This window comes from Gouania willdenowi, chromosome 17 (genome assembly GCF_900634775.1).
Source record: "Gouania willdenowi chromosome 17, fGouWil2.1, whole genome shotgun sequence".
Taxonomy (NCBI): Eukaryota; Metazoa; Chordata; class Actinopteri; order Blenniiformes; family Gobiesocidae; genus Gouania; species Gouania willdenowi.
This window is the reverse complement of record NC_041060.1, coordinates 9279554-9302152: the sequence shown is the minus strand read 5'-3', so window position 1 is coordinate 9302152 and position 22599 is coordinate 9279554. Positions and strand designations below refer to the sequence as shown.

At 35.7% G+C, this 22599-nt stretch overlaps 2 protein-coding genes across 6 annotated transcripts in view; one reads left to right on the top strand and one right to left on the bottom strand.

Annotated features, from left to right (window-relative positions):
* The window catches only part of pappa2 (pappalysin 2), a 78714-nt gene extending 70704 nt beyond the window's left edge, over positions 1-8010 (top strand). For both annotated transcript variants that reach the window (XM_028473729.1, XM_028473727.1), the window contains one exon: positions 6757-8010. In XM_028473729.1, coding sequence (XP_028329530.1) covers positions 6757-6876 — 120 coding nt within the window. In that variant the 3' untranslated portion in view covers positions 6877-8010. The remainder of the gene's footprint in view (positions 1-6756) is intronic.
* Positions 8011-9969: 1959 nt separating this feature from the next.
* The window catches only part of astn1 (astrotactin 1), a 385350-nt gene continuing 372720 nt past the window's right edge, over positions 9970-22599 (bottom strand). For 3 of the 4 annotated variants that reach the window (XM_028473731.1, XM_028473732.1, XM_028473733.1), the window contains 2 exons: positions 20955-21138; positions 10982-11219 (listed from right to left, as the gene is read on the bottom strand). In XM_028473731.1, the coding sequence (XP_028329532.1) occupies positions 10982-11219; positions 20955-21138 (422 nt within the window). Of the gene's footprint in view, positions 11220-20954; positions 21139-22599 lie in introns of all 4 variants that reach the window. The other variant, XM_028473730.1, reaches the window with a different exon arrangement.

The window sequence follows — 22599 nt, the reverse complement described above, 5'->3', positions numbered from 1 at the left end:
AATTTTTAAAGGCTATAGTGTTACACTTTTGATTAAATGATAACCTTTTAATATTTCTATTTATCTAAAGGTTTTACTCAGGAGTGTAGTGACACCAAATGCACCCAATGAGACACTATGAGGAGATGGAGATGACGGGAGTCTATTATTTATTATATTCTTGAAATCATTTTTAGTTATTATTATGTTCAGAGTATTTGTGTCTTTTGTGACCCTGGAGGCAGGTACCCAACAACTAGCAGAAAAAGAACCACGTTGTATGATCCAAAGCTGTGTTTCTTTAAAGGGTCCCTGTATTGGATATTTATATACCATAACTATTGTTGCATTTAGTACTCAATAAATAATCAAAATATGTGCACATTTATTAAAAATCAAAACACATTTGAATAACTTTTTTGCATGATTTTATCCCTTAAAGTACAATCCACATCATCATATTGTTGATTACAGTGTAGTGTTGACACTACCTTCTTTTAATATAGTGCTTTCCTCCACATTTTCTTTAATATTGCTTCACATATTGCTCCAGACAACAAAATGATGTGTGTAATAACTACTTTTGATCAGTCTGGAGTTATTATTGTGGATACTTGTTGGTTGCGCATCCCCATACCTGTCAAGTATCCCGTTTTGGCCGGGAAACTCCCGTATTTTACCCCTCTTTCCCGCCATCTTCCCTTTTTAGTATTTTCCCATAAATATCCCATATTTTAATGTAATAATAATTAAAAGATGCCTTACTAAACTGAACGCCGTCACTAGCCTCGCAAGAACTGACACCTGAAATGGCCTGTGAGACAGTTCTCGCGAGATTAGTGCTGACAGCGGCAACAAACCCGAAAACAACTCAGAAAAGAGATGATGAATGAAGACGTTCTGGCAAAAAAAAAACAAAGAACTGGTGTAAACACATTGTGAAATGTGACAGAGTTTATCTTCATAAAGAGCATCAAGATGGGACACAGTTACATGTTCTGTTAGATTAATAACTGAGATTTTAACGTCTCCCACAGAGGAACTAACCACGTAAGTCAGCAAAAAAAATCAGCCAATCACAAGCGCCACAAATATACACTTATTTAATAAAGTGTTAAAGAATGTAAATTCTTCAAAACAAATGTGTCTAATAAGTCATTAGTGAATACAGAGAACCACATGAGTGAGCATGAGAAATTATAAGAAAATATATAATGAAAATAAAATGTTAATGTCTAACTTAAAGATAAGCAATGTTAAATTAACAGTAAATATGCAACGTGTTGACTTGTATATGAACTGTAAGTATATTAAATAAACACATGTGTTTCATATACACATTTATGTTTTTATTTAGGCTGTTTTATAATTTAGGAATTAGGGCTGGGCGATATATCGAGTTTTCTATTTTGGCGATATAGAAAACTATAATATTTCATATATCACATGAAACAAAATATTAGTTTTAGGAGTCGCTGATTTTACTTCTCAGAACAACATGTAAAGCTCAGTTAGATGAATTAATGAGTGTCACATATTGTGCAGCTGTTTGTTAATGAATGTGTCTGTGTAGCATTTTGCATCAGCAAATTTAACCCAGAATTGTCTTTCTGATCAGACTTTATTTGAAAAAATTATCTAGATTTATATCATATATCACCATTTTGAGAAAATATATTGAGGTATGAGTTTTGGTCCATATCACCCAGCCCTAGTAGGAATGTTCACAGCATTTCAATGTTAATAAAGGTCGACCTACCAGATTCTAATCACATAATTTTGTTTAGTAAGTGGTTGACAAGTGGGTATTTTAGATTTCTTGTACACTTTTCTTAAAATATAAGGGATACTGGAGCTTGGTTGGGCGGGTGGGACGGCTCGTAGTGGGCGCCAGAAAATGTCCTTTATTTTCAAATCCAAAACTTGACAGGTATGCATCCGTGCAGTTACAGCTAGAAGTCAGCTGTACTACTTACGTACATAGGAGACACGACTGAGATTGAGCGGTGCTAGAATGCGAATCGGAGTGCATTTTTTTTTCCGAGCCTGATACAGGTCAAATCTTTCCTGCTTCCTAAAAGCATTTGGAAATGTCACCAGATGAGTAAACACGGAAACAAGCGCACGGTAATGACCATAAGCCCAAATAGAATCTGTCAGAAACTGGCCCAAGTCCGTCAATACAGTTGGGTCTCGTCAGGCTCAGGTTGGGTACCGTGACCCCCAAAATAAAAATAGCAGAAACCGGGGACCCCCACTGTACCTGAAGGTGTTTGAACACAGACATGAACATTGAAGAACAGTCATGTAGAGACAGGACCATCTATAATGGGGAATAAAGGGGAGAGATTTTTGGGGTCCGTCCATAAAGTCAGCAAAATGATGGTCCATTGTTCTATGAATCTGTGATAACCATATTTATTTATTGATCTGAATAATATCCAATGTTATTCAGGAAGTGTTATTTAGTCCATAGTATCTAGTCATTTTAAAGATGTAAATCCTTGTTTTCATCAGAAATAAAATGGGTTAAAAATGACCAGAAATGGTAGAAAAGGTGATGGAGTGGGATTTTAAAAAGCACAAAAATTGGTTAAAAGTTGCAAATTAGAGTGGCCAAAAAACGAACAGAAAAAGTGGTGAAAAGGGTTCAAAGAGTCAATATTGGAGCAATTAGTTTATACTGGCAAATAGTCGGCATTACAAAGTGTGGTTAATTTGGTAAAAAAATAAGGATGAAATATGGTGAAAAGAGGTTAAAGGTGACAATAATGGGTCAACTAAGGGTTGAGGGTTCAAAACCCGCTCCAGCCAAGTCATTGTCATTATGTCCTTGGGCAAGGCACTTTACCCACATTGCCTAGAGTGTGTGTGTGTGTTGGTGGTGGTCGGAGGGACCAATGGCACACTATGGCAGCCTCGCCTCTGTCAATCTGCCCCAGGGCAGCTGTGGCTACAATATGTTCAGAAAAGGCATTGGAATTTTATGGAGAAGTGGCAAAAAATGGCAGTAATGTAGTAAAAATGCATTACAATGAGTCAAAATATGGCAAGAAAAAGTGATAAGTTTGGTGTAGTTGCAGAAAAAAGGTAAAAATAAGCAAAAATTTGCCTCAAATTGTTCAAAAAATATTCTGTTTCTTGAAGGCATGGACTTACCGTCCTGGTTGCTTTACAAGGACTATTAAAGAAAGTTACTTGACTAAACTTTTAGTATTATATATGATTTTTTAATAGTTTAAATTACTTACAGGTAACTGTTAAACACTTCCCAACTCTGACTGCGCTGAGTGGAACTCACATAGACTGGAGGCGCATTTGATAGTTTGATGACATTTTCTTCCTGCACAAAGTCTGAACGCCAACTATTAAGTGCTTGCCTGGCCCGTTTCTTACTGTGTGCTTTATTTAGCACTGCATGAAGCCTGTTCCACACACAAACTTAAGAAAGCATCAGCTGTATTTTACAGATGTAAAAGGAAAGGAGAAGATACAGTATGATTCCTGTGTATCAGGGAACAGCTTTGATATGCTTCAACATTAAAGAAAGCAGACAGTAAACGTTGATTTGGTAAAAATAGTTTCAGGTTGCACAGACGTAAAAAGCTACAAAGGACAGATGGAAAAATTATTTTACTCCTGTAAGCCAGACTGGTGTATTTATCTGTGACGGGGCTTAAAAAACACACAGAAATATGCTTTAAAGCAGTGGCTCTCAAACTCTTTTGGCTCAAGTACCCCCTCTTTCTTATTTCTACAATGTTTTGCTCATAAAACTATTTAAAAACAACTATAGAGCATAATGATGGAATGAATCAGTGTTAACACACATTTTAAAGAGACTTATTTTGTAAATAAGTAGAAAGAAAAAGTATTTAGTGCAGTGGTTTGCAACTTTTTTGGATCGTGACCCCAATTTCTGGTGACCCTAAAGACATTTTATTTCTAGAATTAGTATTTGATCATGTTTTTTACTGCATTTTAGTTGAACTACATTTATATTCACAAAGTGAAAACATAGAAATACAGTTGTTTGCATTTTTTTAAATTATTTAATGATTTAAATGTTTTTACTAATGATTTTAAATGTTTTGCAGCTGATTTTAATGTTCTTATTGATTTTTAAGCTGTTGCATGTTGTCTGTTGCACTTTTTGATCATGTAAAGCAGGGGTTCTCAACTGGTGGGTCGGGACCCAAAAGTGGGTCGCGGACAGCTGGTCAAACATAACTCTTATTTTGAAAGGCACGCTGTGGATATTGTTATATGGTATATAGATTGATGTTTTAAAAAAGATTATGTATGCGTTTTCAACAGCTATTTTTGAAAAACTAAATTTGGTTGGTTGAATCCTAAAAAAAAAAAAAAAAAAAAAAAAGGGTCGCGATTTAATGATTGAGTTAACAGAGTTACATTGTTTATGAAATGCGCTATACAAATACATTTTCCTTACAAAAATGCAGAAATCTATTTAAATTGACATGGGGTCCCGACCCCAATGTTGAAAAACCCTGGTTAGTTGCTCCCCAATAGATTTATTTCTATAGTTTTTATCATTGCCGGTCATCTCACTATTGGGGTGGGACCAAGACTGACACTTTATTTGTTAATTTTCCACTCTATCTCTCTCATGTACCCCCTGAAGTGCCACTACGTACTCCTAGAGGTACACATACCCCCATTTGAGAAACACTGCTTTAAAGAAACAACTTTTTTCCACCTTTCTTTATTCAAAGATTACATATTAAAGATGGTAATCAGAACTTTTTCTTGGCTTTCCTTGACCACCTACAGTAACTGGCCATGCTGGCACGGTCACAGAAGCCAATCCAGCTCTTTGATTGCCCCCCCAGTAAAACCATTACCCAGCCATTATCCCCGTTTCCCTCCAAACATGGGTAATCATCGCTGGAGGTGGACAATCTGTTACCTCCCTCCATCTCTCCATCATTGATTGCTGTAATCCTTTCCCTTTCTTTGCTTTCCACTCCCGTTCGTGTCTCTCTCCCTTTTCCTTTCAATCGTCCCATCACTCCTCCACGCTGGAAGCCAGTGTTTACATTTCTAGGAACAGATTGCTACGTGGGGCACCAAAGTTTATTTTGCAACCTGTGGAGATGGCTCTCGTCCTAGACAAGAGTTGGCAGCCTCGTGTTGTTGATTCCTAACATGTGTTCATTCGTTTACCTCCAGCAGCAGCAGCACTGCCGCCCTGCCCGCCTCCCTCTCCCCAAAGACCCCAGAGCATCAGCTTGCCGTTCAAAGGCTACTTTAAATCATTTGACTAAAGTTTTATCGACCTCTAGAGGTCTGTTGGAAGCACACTATGAAATGTGTGAGGAAATGCAGAAAATGATGCTAATGAGTACAAAGAAAAGTCCGTTTTAGAAGGTTTCTGCCACACCTACCATATAAAACTGTAGCGCAGTGGTTCCCAATAATTTTTGTCCCGTGTACCCCCTTTGCATTTTTCTCAAATCATGTGTACCCCCTCTCCATATCATTTGTAGGACAGCGGACTCAGCTAAACCTCTAACTGTGTCTTGAGCATTGGTTTCCTAAGGCTTAATCTACAACTTCAAAATAATAAATGGCATTTATTTAAAAATATATTAAGCAAATATTAAGCAAATATGGTCTCCTTTGTAAAACGTAGCCAATTATTGTCTCCTAGTGTGATAAAATTGCCTTTACAGCATAAAATAATCCTATATTTCAATAAATTACAAGAAAATATAATATTTTATTGAGCAATAGAACTGTTAGTTTGTGGTGAATCTGTCAAAAAAAATGCCTAAAAAGGAACCAGGAACATTTCCCAAATATTTTGAAATTAATTGTTAAATCTTTACGAGTACTCCCTGCAATGTGCACCTGTACCCCCGTACCCCCGTTTGGGAACCACTGCATCCTCAGTGGCAACGTTTACATGAGATCTTTAACTCCCCTTTCATTAAGGATAAAAGTTAAATCCTCTTTAAACTGGCCTTGTAAACACCTCATTCCGAATGAAAATGGCAATTCTGATTTAAATTTAAATCTGAATTAAGTGGCTGATTTATTCAGATTTTAATTCCGAATGGAATAATTCCTTGATTTTGTAAACCTTTCATTCCGGGTCGTTCTGCACATGCTGGTCCTGTCGCAATGACGCGCGGTGACAAAATAACGGCAGCATAAACATGCAGACATTCACACGGACATATTACACACACACGAACATTTACTGCTGGCTTTGATTGGCCAAAGTACGGTTTTCTATCTCCTCCTCCTCCTCCTCAGCAGACCAAAATAAAACAGTATGTCATTGTCAAGCTGCTGCTTCAAAACTACAATCAAAATATAAGTGAAAACATTTCTTATTACAGTATGTGGTCCAGGTTTTTTCCCGATAGACGTGATAAGTCACGTTCGCTACCTGTCCAATCAGAACCCTTCCCAACCCCCAGACCTAAAGCGGAATTGAATAAAACAGAATCAACCTGTTTTCCATGTGAACCTCAATTTGGAATGACAGTTTCCATGTAAACACGAAGCATAACACTTTAATTCAGAATTATTTAATTCAGAATAATAAATTCCGAATTAAAAAAACATCATGTAACCGTAGCCAATATAATAATAATAAAAATCCTTTTATCTCGCTGTCTTTCATGTTCTCAATATATAATAGGGGGCAAAATGCAATCAGAATTCAATTACAACCAGCTTTAAAATGATTCATGTTCCAAGATCTGAAGTGAAGAACTGACAGTTGCTGTTTTTTTTTTTTTACAGGTCATTCAGTTCGGGGCAGACTGTAATCAGGACGAGTGCACTTGTCGGGATCCCAACGCTGAGGAGAACAGAGGCAAAGCCCCGCATTTGGAAGGAGGCGGGGGAGGAAATACACAGTAAAAATGGAGGGATGCATGTTCTCCTTCTGTAAAGCATTCAAACTGTAGAATGTATACAAGGAAACAATATACATCTCCTTTTTAAACATCTTATAACGAAACAATGTGACCCCAGTTTGACTTTACATGATTATACGACTTTACATATTGGCAACGAATAAAGACCTGCTAGTTTATTTACTTTTTTATATCTGTGTGTATATACATGTGCAAGATAATATGACACTTACTTATTCCTTAAGAAGGTTAGGAGTATAAGTTCAACGTTGGATTTAGGGAGAAGCAAGAGAAAAGCAGTTCAAACTGGACCAAATGAATCAAATGATCAGAATTGGATCAAATGTTATAAATGGACTCAAGTACCTTTTTACCTTTTTTAAAACGTTGATTTGTTTTGGGAAAAAGTTACTAAAAGTACTGGCTGTACCAGAAAATTATACTGGATGGTGCACTTTCAAACATTTGAATTTCAATCAACTCAAAACATTAAACTGAACTGGTTGAAGTTTTTTTTCACATGAAGGGTTCAAGGAAAACCAGTTTCATCACCCAGTTAGCTCAGGCTGCTACCGATATGTAGCTACTGGGAATGTAAGAACGTGTATATTTTAATGCATCTGATAAACCTAACATACAGTAGATTTCCTATTAGTGACAGAATTAAATTTGTTTTGTTTCAGACATGTGAAGACAAAATAAATATATATCAGACAATAAACATGCAGTATACACGTCAATAAAGTTGTTTTTTTTGTCTGCAAACAAGCACATACTGTAAATGCAGGACCTTTGTGTGTGTTTTCAGCAAAAACATGCAAAACAATTTGTACCATCAACTTATTTGACACAAATGGTCGTTAAAATGTCAATAAAAAGTGAAGAATGATATGTGTAAGACACAGATGTGGCATGTATAGATGTGAAACTCTTCATTTCATTGTCTGTGTACGTATAATCGTGTTCTTAAAAGTTTGCGGTATCACATTAAATAAACATTTTATGTGTTTCTTGATGATTTGGGGTTTTTTTGTTGTTTTTTTTTACGTATGACATTTTTTGACAGTGTTAGTGACTGAAAGAGTCGCATTCTGACCAATCACCATGAATAAAATTAAGTGTTTGTATTTCTTTCAAATGTGCTCATGTGTTTTTATTTATTTTTGCTCCATGCTTTGTTCATGGACGTTGGCAGATTATGGGCAATATTATTGCTGATGGGTAGAGAAAATGTGGATTAATTAAAAAATAAATAAATAATAATAATAATAATAATAATAATAATAATAATAATAATAATAATTCAAGGGAGAATTAAATTGAATTAAATGAATGAATGAAAAAATAAACTTAACATCCATCTTTTTTAGCTCCATAATCTTTTCATGGCAGTTGACAGATAATGGGCAATATTATTGGTGATGGTTAAAGAAAAAAATAGAATAATAATAATAATTAAAATAGATTCAATGGATAATTAAATTCAATTAAATAAATGGTCTTACATCCATCTTTTTTATAATATATTATTTATTGTTATTCATTAGGTAGCAAAGATCTAAGTGAAAAATCTTCATTTACGATGCCACATATAGCATAGAGACAATAAGTCATGCAGAAAGTACATGTTTGCTTCATATCATTCTCAAAGCTAAACCGTTTCTCCAACTATAGGCGTTCATGTGTCACCTACAATCTTTTCTTTTCTACAATCAGACCAAATGCAGTCAAACCTGCTCTCACTATTCAACTATCAGTGTGTTAATCTGTTTAAAGACTAAAAAAGCACTGACGATAATCTACTAAAGCACAGATTAGGAAATATTACTCTACGTAGAGAAATGAAACACTGCAATGTGCAATAATGTGACAAATGTCTGAAATACTTGCTGCCTATACAGAAATCTACAAGCATTGCTTTTGATAATCTGCATAAGAGAAACGTAATAGTTAATTTACAATATATTAGCATTTGTTCGACATCTCCACACTTTACTCACATTGAACAACTAATATATAGGTTGTATATACAGCAAATTAACTTACAAATATAAGCAAGAAATACTCACAATAAGCGCATTGTTCTTTGTTTTAAAAAAACAAAAAAACATTTTACATGACATTCAAACATATAAAGTTGCAAATTTAAAGATTAAAACCCAGTGAATTCTTACAGGGAGTGTAAGGTTCAACAATTACTGTTTTAAACAAAAAAAATACTGTCAGATATAATGTAAATGTTCATAGAGACAATATATAAACTATGGGGCATTGATTGTAAACTTACGTATGCTAAAACAAAACAGCAACTTTTTGCAACATTTAGCTACAAACCCCACTTAAAAAAAGGATGTGAATATTTTTAAGTTACTTTTGACTAGCTTTACAGCAATACTTGTGAATTTTGTGATTTTTTTTCTATGTTAAATGTAAATATTAAATGTAAATGTTAAATCTAAATCTAAATGTTAAATATTAAATATAAATGAAAAGTATAAATGAAAAGTATAAATGAAAAGTATAAATGTTAAATCTAAATGTTAAATCTAAATCTAAATGTTAAATGTAAACCTAAATGTTAAATGTAAATCTAAAATGTAAAATATAAATGTTAAATCTGAATGTTGAATCTAGATCTAAATCTAAATGTTAAATCTAAATGTTAAATGTAAATCTAAAATGTAAAATATAAATGTTAAATCTACATCTAAATCTAAATGTTAAATCTAAATCTTCAATCTTAAATGTTAAATATAAATGTTTAATCTAAATTTAAATGTAAAATCTGAATGTTAAATCTAAATCTAAATGTTAAAATTAAATGTCATGAGTGAAACTAAATATTTAACCAATATGCAATTTCACTGGAATGAACTTTTATTTTGGTACCCAAGGTGAATTTGCATATTTGCTAAATATTTAGTTTCACATGTGACATTCAACATTTAAAATTTAGATTCAACATTTAACCTTTAGATTTAACATTTACCTTTATATTCATATATACCATTTATATTTATATTTAATATTTATAATTAACAGTTATATTGAAATTTAACAATAGTTTTTTTAAACGTGATTTGTTGCTAAACGTTGCAAAAAGTTGCTGTTTATTTTAGCATGTGTAACCTTACAATCGCCGCTTCATAATAAATGATGTAAATTATGCCTATTATATATAATATCAATATATAATAGAGATAATATTGTGAGTTAGCGCTACTCTTTATCATTTTAAAATGCACACTATGGACACTACATTCAGTCGCTATATCACTAAAACATAAGAACAATGTTACTTTTAAAGGTCTAAAATAAACTCTGTTCATTATGTCTTTACGTTGACAAACCTTCCATGTTCTTGTGCTCATTTCTTTCTGTAGAAACTACATTTTCAGAGCTGTTCTAGGTTTTCCAGGAAAGCGTTAGAGCTACAAAATGTACAGTCATGTTTAGAGCTGCTTCTTTCTTAAAGAAAGTGGATTTAGCAGTAAAAAAACCCCCAAAAAACAATGATTAGTGACAAAATTTCAAAGCTATGAGGCCGAGGTGATTTGGATAGCTTCTGTTGAACGCATCAACAATGTTACAGGAAGTAGCTAAACAACGAAAAACGTTTTAAATGCTCATTAAGGTTTCCAGCAAGTTCATTTTGTCTTTTTATTTTTTAAATAATATGTTGCGGTTTCAATTATTCAGGCAACTTTTTCAGGAAATTGACTTTGATCTCTAAACATGTTTGGGCTGTCAACTGTCAGTCTTCCTCAGAGGCATCTACTGATTGCTTTGATGTGAGGAACATTTTTAATCTCCCACACATGGGACTCTTTTCTCCAGAGACCATCGGGCAACAGGGGGCGTGGCCAGCATGAGAGAACTCTCAGGTCGGCCATGCCCAGAAAAAAACTCATGAGGACATATCAAAGCAATCAGTAGATGCCTCTGAGGAAGACTGATAGTCAAAACACATCAGGAGATCAAAGTAAATGTCCTGAAAAAAGTTGTCTGAATAAATAAAACCATAACATATTTGCTCATGAATGTGTTTTTTTTGTGTTTCATACTGTATGTATAAAAGCTTTTTTTTTCATTTGACTGAAGTTAAACCTTTAGAGCTCTTTAGGCTCTCCATAGTCGTTGTACATGACCGTCAGCGTTTGCTCATCACAGGCCTTGTGCACATCCGGCCCCATGTCTGACCAGTTCAAACCGAACACCTTGGTGTCGGTGTAACGGCAGGACAGGAACTTCAGAGACATCCGGCGAAGGCCAATCTTCGGCTCCTGCAGGAGGCCTTTGCACCAATGGGAGAGTTCCTCTAACTGGGAGAGGATAAGGCCAGCTTTTCTGTAAAAGACAAACAACAAAATGAATTGCAAACTATGTTTAAAAGTGCTGTAAAAAATTCCAGCGCAGGTAGTGAATGAAACCAATGCCACAACCTAGTCTACTCTATAGCAGTACGTGGTTCTCAACCCCCCACTGTAGCTGAAGGTGGTTGAACACAGACATGAACATTGAAGAACAGTCATGTGTAGACAGGGCCATCTATAAGGGGGAATAAAGGGGAGAGATTTTTGGGGCCCATCTATAAAGTCAGCAAAATGATGGTCCATTGTTCTATGAATCTGTGATAACCACAGTTATTTATTTATCGACTGTTATCCAGGACGTTTATTATTATTTACGCTATAGTATATAGTCATCTTAAAGATGTAAATTATTGTTTTAATCAGAAATTTTATGGGTAAAAGTGACAAAAAGTTGAATAAATAGTTTAAACTGGCAAATAATAGACATGACAAATCGTGAATGTGGTTAAATTGGCTAAAATAGGCATGAAATACGGTGAAAAGAGGTTAAAAGTGAACAATGGGTCAGTGTAGTGTTGGAAAAGTGGTGGAAAGGGTTTATTAATGTGGAAAATTAGTTGAAAGGGATTGAAAGGCATTGAAATTTGATGGAGAAGTAGCAGAGATGGGACTAATGTAGCAAAAATGTATTAAAGGATAAAAAATATGGCAAGAAAAAGTGATGAAAATAGGTTCAAATATGGCAAGTTTGGTGTAGTTGCAGAAAATGGTAAAAATGAGCAAAAATGGGCTCAAATTTTTAAAAAAAATCTTAAAGGCATCTGGCGACCCCCTCCCAGTGTCTCAGGACCCCAAGGTTGAGAACCCCTGCTCTATGGGACTACAAAAGTGAGGGTCAGTATTTGGTGGCATTGGTGGCTTTTGCATTGTGACTTTTAACAACATGGTAACACAGCCAATACATGTTTGTATTTTTATAATTGTACTACATAGATTTAAAATGAACACCAAAAACCTCCGCCAGGTGCCAGATATTGGCAGATATCTGGATTTTTAAAGGCTTGAAAGAAATTCATATTCCCATTACAACTGATACAGTATAGGTCCAAATGGGCTGCTCCATTATTTGGGAAGAATTGCAATGAAATATACATTCTGAATCTGATTTGGTGGAACCAATATGACATCATTGTCATGAAAATTGGTCAATTACAAACCAAAATATGATTTTTTTTAAATTTCACCAATGATGAGAGATTTGATTTTTGAAACTGATCCATCAATCAGTATATTGATGCGGATGCACTCCAAGATTTAATTGAATCTTCCCTGGCGTATCTCTGGTATATATTTGGTTAAAATGTTGTCTAAATCTGTTACTTTTCACGTACTGTAATCCAGCTAACAGACAGACAAACAAATAAATAAATAATAATAGAATAAATGCCTTTTACTTCTCCTTTCACCTGTGTCAAACCTGGCAACGCAGTGGGCTTATGGCATTGTCACACTTGGCCGCTTACAGCTAGGTTACGTTAGCTCTGCTAGCTAATGTGACATACAAGCATGGATCAAAATGGGACAAACTTTTAGCATAAATACAAAATGCAGAAAGTCAAAAATATGCATAGGTCATTTCATGTCATTTCACAAATGGCCCACGCACTTCGGTCTCAAAAAATTCTGAAATGTTTACCAATTGTTATTCACTTGGCACCATGTACATTTTTAGTATGATCGTATGAATACTTTTTGAGATATGGCCAATTTAGTGAGGGGGGGGGATGTGTTGATTTTCGCGCATCCTTATTTTTCTTCCAATATCTCAGGAACTACATCACATATGAAACTGACATTTGCTACAGTAATACAGCTCTACATACTGTCTCAGAATATACAAAAATATCTGCAATACATTCGATCTGGTGGACATGTTGGGGTTTCAGGCTCGAACATGTTCGGGCCTTCAGTAAACAACTTTGCATATGCCTCAGCTTCCTGTAATTTGATCAGCTGTGAGCTATGTACATAGACTGTTCAAATCACTAATGATTAGTCAGATATATGCATTGGTTCTTGGGTGACAGTCTCTTGACATCCGAAAAAAAACTTCTTTTTACTATTTTCGTTGGTCCAAAAATGCAAGTGGGAATGTAAGAAAAACATCTGATCTCTGTTTTAATTTATAGTATAAAGATTACTCTTTCTTGGGATATAAAACAATCTCAATTTTTTGAGACCTAAGTACGTGGGATGTCCAGAAGATTTGTTGAAATGACATGGAATGACACGCATGCAAACTTTTCCTCATCTAAAAATGAAGGTAAATATCGTTGTTCATTCAAAATGTATGGGCTGTGTTGTGAGAAAGAAGGAAGCTATACTTCTGCAGCACAGTGCACGTAAAGCCGCGAGCAATAAGTGATAGCTCTAAGACGGTGAAATCCCCGTGTTGATGGACAATAACAATACGATACATTGGACTGTCTGCGGTCTATAAATTACACATTGGCTCTGCTACTGTTGCTTTAAAGTGACATCACAGACCTGTCTGAAGCTTAGTTACTGAGACATTCCTTCTTTGACCCAAAGCACACAGTTCCTGCTGATGCTCAAACAGCGAGAAAAAACAAAAAAATGAATAAATGCAGAATGGTAACAGTAGATAAAAAAGGTGACTTATGAGGGAAAAAAGTGGTAATGGATCGCTCAGAGACGGTAGAGACGAAAATGAAACTATGAAATACTCAAACTTGTCCATTGTCCAAACCATTCCCTCTGAAAGAATAATCTACTCTGGTAACATGATGCAAAGGCTTCACATAAATACATCTCCTAAGAACACTTAATGAACTAAGTGACCGCTGAGCCAGACGTACGCAGCCTTTATCTTTGGCTCTTTGTCTTCAAACTTTTGTTCGATGTCTATCTAAAAGTCTGGAAAAGGCAGCGGAAGAAGATTTCACTCATTCCACACTCGCCTCCATCTGTTCGTTAAGCCACGCTGTTCTCCTTCCACTGAGCCAAGGCACATCTACCGATGACCTGATCTCACTAGTAAAGGTCGTCTCAATGTTTGTTTCCACCACATTACATTCAACATTTGTAGCATAGGAACTAATCGACATGGACACACACAGAACACTCACCTGCTTGTAAGGATGACGACGTTGATGATCGTTTATTCAGGAATGGGCGATGATGGGGAGATGAAAACGGTAACATAAATGACTTAAATTAGAGACGGTGTTTGGGAAAACCAAGCTGATGATCAAAATAATAATCAAAGTAAAGACAAAATGTTTGCTGTGAAGGTTTAATGGAAACGAACGCTAAATGGATGGTACATGTGTATGTTTTTACAGGCGCAAACCTTTAGTAGATCGGTCCGAGTGCCCTGAATAGAGTTCTCAGACAACAATTTGTCGTGTGATGCACCAATTTGAAAAGATAAGTAATTTCAGTTGAATCAAAAACATTTTCATTTGACTTTTTTTTGTTTCATCAACTGGTTTAAAGCTGGCGGAGAAGATAATTAAGAACAACAATTCAGATAAAAACAATGGCTGTGTTCAAAGAATCGTATACTAACGTATTACTCATACTAAGTCAGACGTCAGAATGAGTATATAGCCAGTTCACATTAGATAGTATGAAAAGAGTGAGTATGCAAGAAATACCCGGATGTATACTATGACCGGACATTTTTGAAGTGTGCACAGTGGGCACACTAGTAATACTTAATGACGCATTGTGAGCGGAACGTAAAATCGTCCTGGGACCAACTTCAAGCTAAAAATCAAAAGTTCCCTTTTCAAAACAAAAGCATCTCTTCTTGACTTCCATTAGTTTAACGTTTTGTAAATAGAGTTAACCGGAAGTTTTGTCAGTCGCATAATGGCGGCCAATATGGAATCTCTGAAATGTCGGAATAAAATGCGTATATGCAAGTTTTATGGATCAAATGAGCACATGTTGATATTCTACTTGGTCACTTTCTCGCTTCAAATGTTTTCAGAACTTTCAAAGGTGGAGAATCAACAGAGATATTTAGCCTCAGTGTGCTTCAGGTTTTTGTCGTCATAGGTTCAAAATGCATCTTGAGAAACTTGGAAGTATACTTCAGTGGGAACGGTTATCATCCTTATCACACTTAGATAGTACATAGTAGAGAGTATATACTCATTGAGTTTGTAGTGTATAGTACGTTTGTGTGCCACTTTGAACACAGCCTGTAGAGATCAATAAATTAAAGATCATTCGCTCAAAAAAAGATGAAAAAGGTTTTACTTTCCTCTAACATGGAATACAGATGAAGGTTTTCCGTCTCTAACTCAACAATTACAACCACTATTGTGTTTTATTATCAGCGTCCTAAAGCTGTGGTCCTCAACTACCCTGGACCAGGTCATGGGATGCTTTTCATCTTAAAACCGGTTGGAAAAAAGGCGGATGGACCCTTGATCTGAAGGAAATTCCAGCTGTTTAAGTGGTTTGCTGAAGCTGAAACAAACTACAAATCTCCTAAGGATGGAGGCCTCCCTAAATCTTTTTCATTCAAGCCCACACACTCAACGACGATGAGATCAAGACTCCGTGGGGACAGAGTGTCATGTCCAGGACTTCTTGTTCTTTATGCTGAAGACATTTGTTTGGGGTCACTGAGCTACATTTGAGGTCAGTCAGGTTGATGGTATTGCAATTTAAACCATTAATCATCAATTTGCAAAAGTTTTTTAACATTACAGCATATTCAAAAATCTTTATTGGCTTCGATGCTCAAGCACAAGCCTTATAAACCTTAAACACAAAGTACATTAAATGGTTTTGCCGTGATGGTGATCAAAATTTCCCGAAAACAAATCAAAATCTTAACGAAAACATATTACGAGCTCTTCCACAGGAAAATGAACTATATTTTGGTTAAGCATAGGGCATGGAGTGTGTCCAAGGACATTATCAGGGTACAAAAACATCCAGATTTCTTTGGGCCCAGTAAAACATCTTATGTTTCTTAAGTCAACAGACAAAGTAGCATACCTTCAATAATGGGTGCTCCCTATGTGATGACAACATGGAGCCTGAGCATCAAGACAAAGAGCGTAGAAGACCTCCTTTGAGACACTTTGTCACGCAATGGTGATTGAAACAGTAAGTATTCAAATGTTTTCTGAACAATAATGCCAAATGATCATGTCAGAGACGCAGTGTGTGTGTGTGTGTGTGTTTGTAAAAGTCAGGCAGGAACACCTGTTATCTATATTTTCACTTACATAAAGTGTTTTTTTTCATCATCATTAACTATGACAGGAAAACTCTCCACAGAGCTTACAGTAGATGATGGGACGGAGTGTGTGGGCTTGTGGTCAAAACAAATGGGGTTTATATTATTCACTAAAAAACACAAAACCTTATGGGGCCCACCCCAAAAAAAACGAGATAAATATGGGTCATTTTATTTTTCCATTCATGTCAGTGTCATGCTCTAAATCAGGGATGTGCAACTTCTATCACAGATTGACTGATCTGATTTGATGGCAATATTTTCAACAATGATGTCAACATTTAGAATTATGACCAATATCTGAGCATTAACCATTCAGTCTGTAAATATCACAACAAAATTTCATTCAGAGCATACATACATTGCATAGCATCAGATGTAATAAAGTGTGAAAAGGTGCAGGTACTGGAAATTTCATATGTTTCTGTTGTTTTTTAGATTCATTTTGTTGCTGTTTTGTGTGTTTAGAGTCGTTTTGTATGTTTTTGTTTTCACTTGGTGTGATTTTGGAGTTATTTTGTGTATTTTCCATGCCATTATGTATGTTTATGTTTGGTGTGATCTACAGAATCAGAATTCCTTTATTCATCCCAGGGGAAAATTGCTTTTGTTTTGACTCCCTCTACAGGAAGGGCCAAAGCCGCCTCTATTTTCTTAGACGGCTGAGGTCCTTCAACATCTGCAGCATTTTGCATATTTGTCATTTTGTACGTTTTTGTTTGCGTTTGGTGTGATCTTGGAGTTATTTTGTGTATTTTTCATGTCATTTTGTGTGTTTTTAGAGTAATTTGTATGTCTTTGTTTTCGTTTTGGTGGGACTTTGGGGTTATTTTGTGTGTTTTTTATGTCAATTTGTGTGTTTTTGTTGTAGTTTTGTGTTATTTTTTGTAAGTCATTCTGTGTGTTTTTGGAGTAATTTTGTAAAATGATGTGTTTTTCTGTTTTGTGATTTTTTTTAGTCTTTGTATGTATTTTTGTTGTCGTCTTGTGTTTTTTTTGTCATCATTTTTTGTATTTATGGTGTCGTTTTTTTTAAAATTTTACATGTACCTTTTTGTATATTTTGTAGTTGTTTGTGTTTTTGCAGTCATTTGTGTGTTTTTGGAGTCATTTTGTAAAATTTTCTCTAAATATATGTGTTTTTCTGCTGTTTTTTGTTTTTTTTTGAGTCATTATGCATATTTCTGTCATTTTGTGTTTTTGGAGTCATTTGTGTATTTGTGGTGTTGTTTTTTCAGTTTTACATGTAACTTTTGGCATATTTGTAGTCGTTGTTTGTGTTTTTACCGTAAATTCTTCCTTGTCATTTCGTGGGCGTTTTTGGAGTCATTTCATGCGTTGAAACGAGAAACACGAGAAGGTCTAATCTTCATTAAATCAATGAATTTAACTGAAAAAGTCAATATTTCCTTTTCCTGTTGCCGCCTCACCTTAAATGCCCTTCTCCCTTTCTTTTCCAACTTTAATGTTCCTTTAATACCATTAATCACCCATCCTTTTAAATACATTAGCTGACTGTTCGTCTAAGTGTATTATAATGGAACACATCAGAAGCAGCTCCCTCAAGCACAGCAACTCTTTCCAGCGTGTTCCCCATTAAAACACAACCTTTCATTTAGTGTGAGGGGGAACCCACAGACAGAGAGAATTATGGGAGCCTTTGGCTAATTAGTTTCACCTGCAAAAGTGAAAGCATGCGCCGCAGACTGCTTCTTATGTATGTTTTACACATGGCTCTGTTTTACATTGTGGGTACTTACTCCATTGTTTAAGGGGGGAAAGTCCAGGGCCTTCCTTTGTTTTAAGTTGCCAAAGTTTCCTCACTGATGTTACGTAGGTTAAATTCACTCAGAATACACGTTGGCTTGTATTAATTTCCCACGTATATTGAATTCACACACAAAAACAGCTCTTATTTCATTTGGGGCCCTTTTCTTTCCTAATTGAACAAGTGACTGGGTTTACAACTGACACAAAAACAAAGCCACATTTTGATTCACTGATCATAATGCAAAGTAAACTACGTGATGAGATGCGTTAAGAGTTTCACCGAAAAACTGGAAGTTTGGCATTTGGCGCTGTGGGCTTCACCACATTAAATTAATGTGGTGGAAAACCAACAGGGCTTCACATTGGCTTTGGATGCAACACTTTTCTAGTTTCCAACCCCACAAACCTAAACCGAGCCACAGTTACCACACTGGAAACTGTAACACCATTGTTGTTCAGTTACAGTAAACAAAAACAACCAAGCAACAGGTACAGAGGAGTGGTCTGGATGAGTCAGATAATTAGGAAAGAGGAAATATGAACAACACAAGGTGGAAAACCTTTTTGGCCTGAACAGACTTGCTTTAATCAGAAATAAAATGGGTTAAAAGTCACCGAAAATGGTGGAAAAGGTGGTGAAATGGGATTTTAAAAACCACAGAAATTGGTAAAAGTGGTTAAAAAAAGGTTCAAAGTGTCATCATTGGCTTAAAAGTGGCAGAAATGGGGGGAAGAATGTTTGGGGAAATGTATTTTGAAAAAAAGGAACAATTGGTTTAAACTGGCAAATAATGGGCATGACAAATCTTGAATGTGGTTAAATTGGCAAAAATTAAGCATGAAATATTGTGAAAAGAGGTTAAAAGCGTCAATATTTGGTCAACATATGCAACATTAGGTGGGAAAAGTGGTGGAAAGGGTTTATAAGTGTCGCAAATGTCTTGAAAGTAGAAAAAAATGTGCAGAAAAGGCACTAAAAATTTGATGGAGGAGTGGTAAAAATGGGAGCATCATAGCAAAAATGCATTGAAAGCATTTTCTTTCTTGAAGGCATCCTGCGACCCGCTCCCAGTGTCTCATGATCCCAAAGGGGGTCCTGACCCCAAGGTTGAAAAGCCCAATTTTATGAGAAAAAAAAAGTCATTTTTAAAAAATTATCAGTAAATAAATCTAAAATTTTAAGCTAATACCTTTATTCTTTCCCTCTTCTTTTGCATCACATAAACACTTGCATGGTTAATTAGCATATAGTAGCTCGCCAATCTTGGGTAGAAGGTTCAACCAAACCGTACCTTATTAACACAAAGGAAAGTCTTAGAAAAGCGGGCATTAAATACAAAGGGGGTCCAGAACCAATATTATTATCTGAAGTCAGTCCGATATCAGCATTAAAAAAAATATTATAAAAATAAAACAGTCTATTCCTGTCAATTCTGACAATAAAAAAATGGTAGTGAACTTGAACTGTTATTTTACACTTTAAAAGTATCATTTGTTTTTATTGGACACTCAGAGCCCTTTTTTTGACATGGGTCCCGGGGGCCCACCCTCCATTTCCGGTAATTTAAAAATGTATGGGAACATAGTTGTGTGATGTATCATTTCAAAGGTAATTCAACGTACAGTAGATTACGATTATGCCACGCACAATTTGATTAGGGGCCCGTGGGCCCACCCCCTTTTTTTTGGCAATTTCCATTAATGTCGTTTTCTAATTAAATTGTAAGTGAAATATTGCGACAGTTGGTGGTACCGAATCACTGAAACATATAAACAGGGAGCCCTAATTTTCCTCCGTTAATGCTTGTTGACCCCCTTTTCCGGTGATTTCTAAATTTATCGGAACATAGTCATGTGATACATCGTTCCAAAGGCCATTCAACAAAGATCATAATTTCACGTCGCACAATTTCATGTGTTTTACTCGGTGGAATCGAGTCATTTCACTGAATTCTTGGGAACATGGTACGTGCTATTTGGCGTGGAGACGTTCTGCGGGCCCGGCGGAAGTTCATCAGAACTTGCTTTATTTTATTTTTGTATTTATTTGTAGAATATTCTTAAGTTTAAGGTTAAAATGCATGTAACCCACTGGTTAATAATAGATAGGGGAGTTTTACTGTTTAAGCCTGTTTAAGCCAGTATTGCCCAATACTCAAGGCTGCAAAATCGCTATGATATCGGAAGTGAAAAAGTTGGAACGGGACATCCCTACTAATTACTGTGAACACTATATCTAAACACCAGCCTAATGATGTGAAAAATTATGATAACCTTGGAATAAAAACATATACTATGTATTTTGTGTTTTGTGTTTCAGGAATTTGATACATTTTGAGGACAAAAAGTTAAAAAATTTAAATTTCCAGTGCTTTTATTTTGAAAAGAAGAGCAATCCACTCTTATGTCTGACAGGAGGTGGAATTTTTTTTTTTTTTTTAATATTCACTGACTGATAAGATGTTCCTTTCGTTTTTGAACAGCTCTTTTTGAATAATTTGCATTCTGGATTTAAAAAAAGATTCTGAACAATAATTTTCCAATAAAGTTGGAATGATCTCAGTAAATCAAACCGACAATAATTCCATTTACAGCTTCTTCTGTGATAAACTGCACCATTTTTCCATTTGACAGAACTAAAAATGGGGAAAAAAAGGCCTTTGGGTTGTATCTTGTTATTTTGGGCAGTCCTGAAGTGTTGTGGAGAAGGTTTACCTCGGTCCAAGCTCGTCCTCACACCTCCAGGTGAATTCTCCAAAGCTCTCGTATCGCTGGTTGTAGTGGTAGAGGACGCGGTGCAGCGTGGGGGCTCCCAGGTCCATCAGAGTGTTGTAGGCCGTCTGCTGCTCTTTGCCACTGGTGTAGCCATTAAACAAGTTGTAAATCTTGTCTGAGATTTCTGAAATGACCAAAAAGCAGAAGATTTTTTTTTTATCTATTGATAAGATATTTTTTTTATTTATTGTTTTCAGAAACCCATGAGATTTATTGAGGAAAGTTCAAAAATGACTTTTTGTTAGAGAAGGGTTCTGGTTAACAAGTTAAGGCAGGTTTAAAAAATAAATCTTATACATAATTATTAAAGCTGCTGGAGATTGAAAACAAAATCTTATAAATACTGTAAATACAGTAGTGTAGGCCTTATACATCAATAAATTAAACATCACTTGCTCGAAAAAAAGGGTTCAAATTGCCGCTCAAATGTTGATTTGATCGCCACTGTAAACACTCCGTTTGTTGACATTGTCGGAAATGTTTTGCGCATTGCATTGTGGGATATAGAGTCCCGTAGACGGATGTCTAGAACTGTTTTTACTTCATTCTTCCCATGATTTCTTGTGTTTGCCCACAAAAACTCTGCCAAAGTGACTTCCCAACACATTTGTGGTGTTTCAATGGACTGAAAACACCCGTGTTGTTGTATTGTTCCACCAACCATTTTTCTGTCTGTGACTACAGATGAAATTTAGCATTCTTGCCAACTCCGGCATATTTCCATGCATATTCTGCTATGTAAATGTTAATTAATAGTTTTGGTTTTTACATGTTCAAAAATCAATAAATAAAATCAAAAAATGTATACACATTGTCCCGTCTAAATACATACTGTACATTTAAAACATTTTTTGCAGCAGAGCAATGGTGTATTTATATTTTGACGCTGTCGCAGAAAGATTCAAATCTGGCCAAAAGTGAATTCCTTCCGGAGTGAGGGGATGTCATGGGGAATACTAGGGAAAATATGTAAAAAAAAGGGGGTCAAGCAAATCACTTTCCTCGTTGTCTGATGATGAAACACACATTCCACAACCACAACGTGAATATATACTGTATGTATGAATGAGGATCCATCAGTTGACAAATGTAGGTCAGGTCCTCAGATGAAAATCTATATCTTTCCTATAGGATGTCAACAGGTAAATGAAGTGATTGCATTGATGTGTAGATATTCCTTTTCTCATGTGTCAGCCGTCAGATCCAATCCATGACAGCAATGTGTGCAGAGTTTAACCGATACATCCTTAGGGAGCTCATTTTCCAAGAAAACTGATTGGTCAGGAGACTGTGCTTTATACTCGCTCAGAATCATTAGTCACAGGATGTGATGTTAAACTGTCCTTTGTGCCAAAAGATGATAGTCACATGAGATTTACCATTTGAGAGTGGTGTTGGAGCTGTGTCTCAGATATGGGAAATTTGGGACGCATCATCAGTAGTGTTCCTTTGAATCAGGGGGTGTTTCGGCCTTTTTAACATGAGACACCCTCATCAAAGGTGGCCAGCTACAGGGTAGTCAAGCTCGTGTCCCATAACTGTTTCACACTTGCTTCTATGTAAAGCTTTGGACCACTTCACTCAG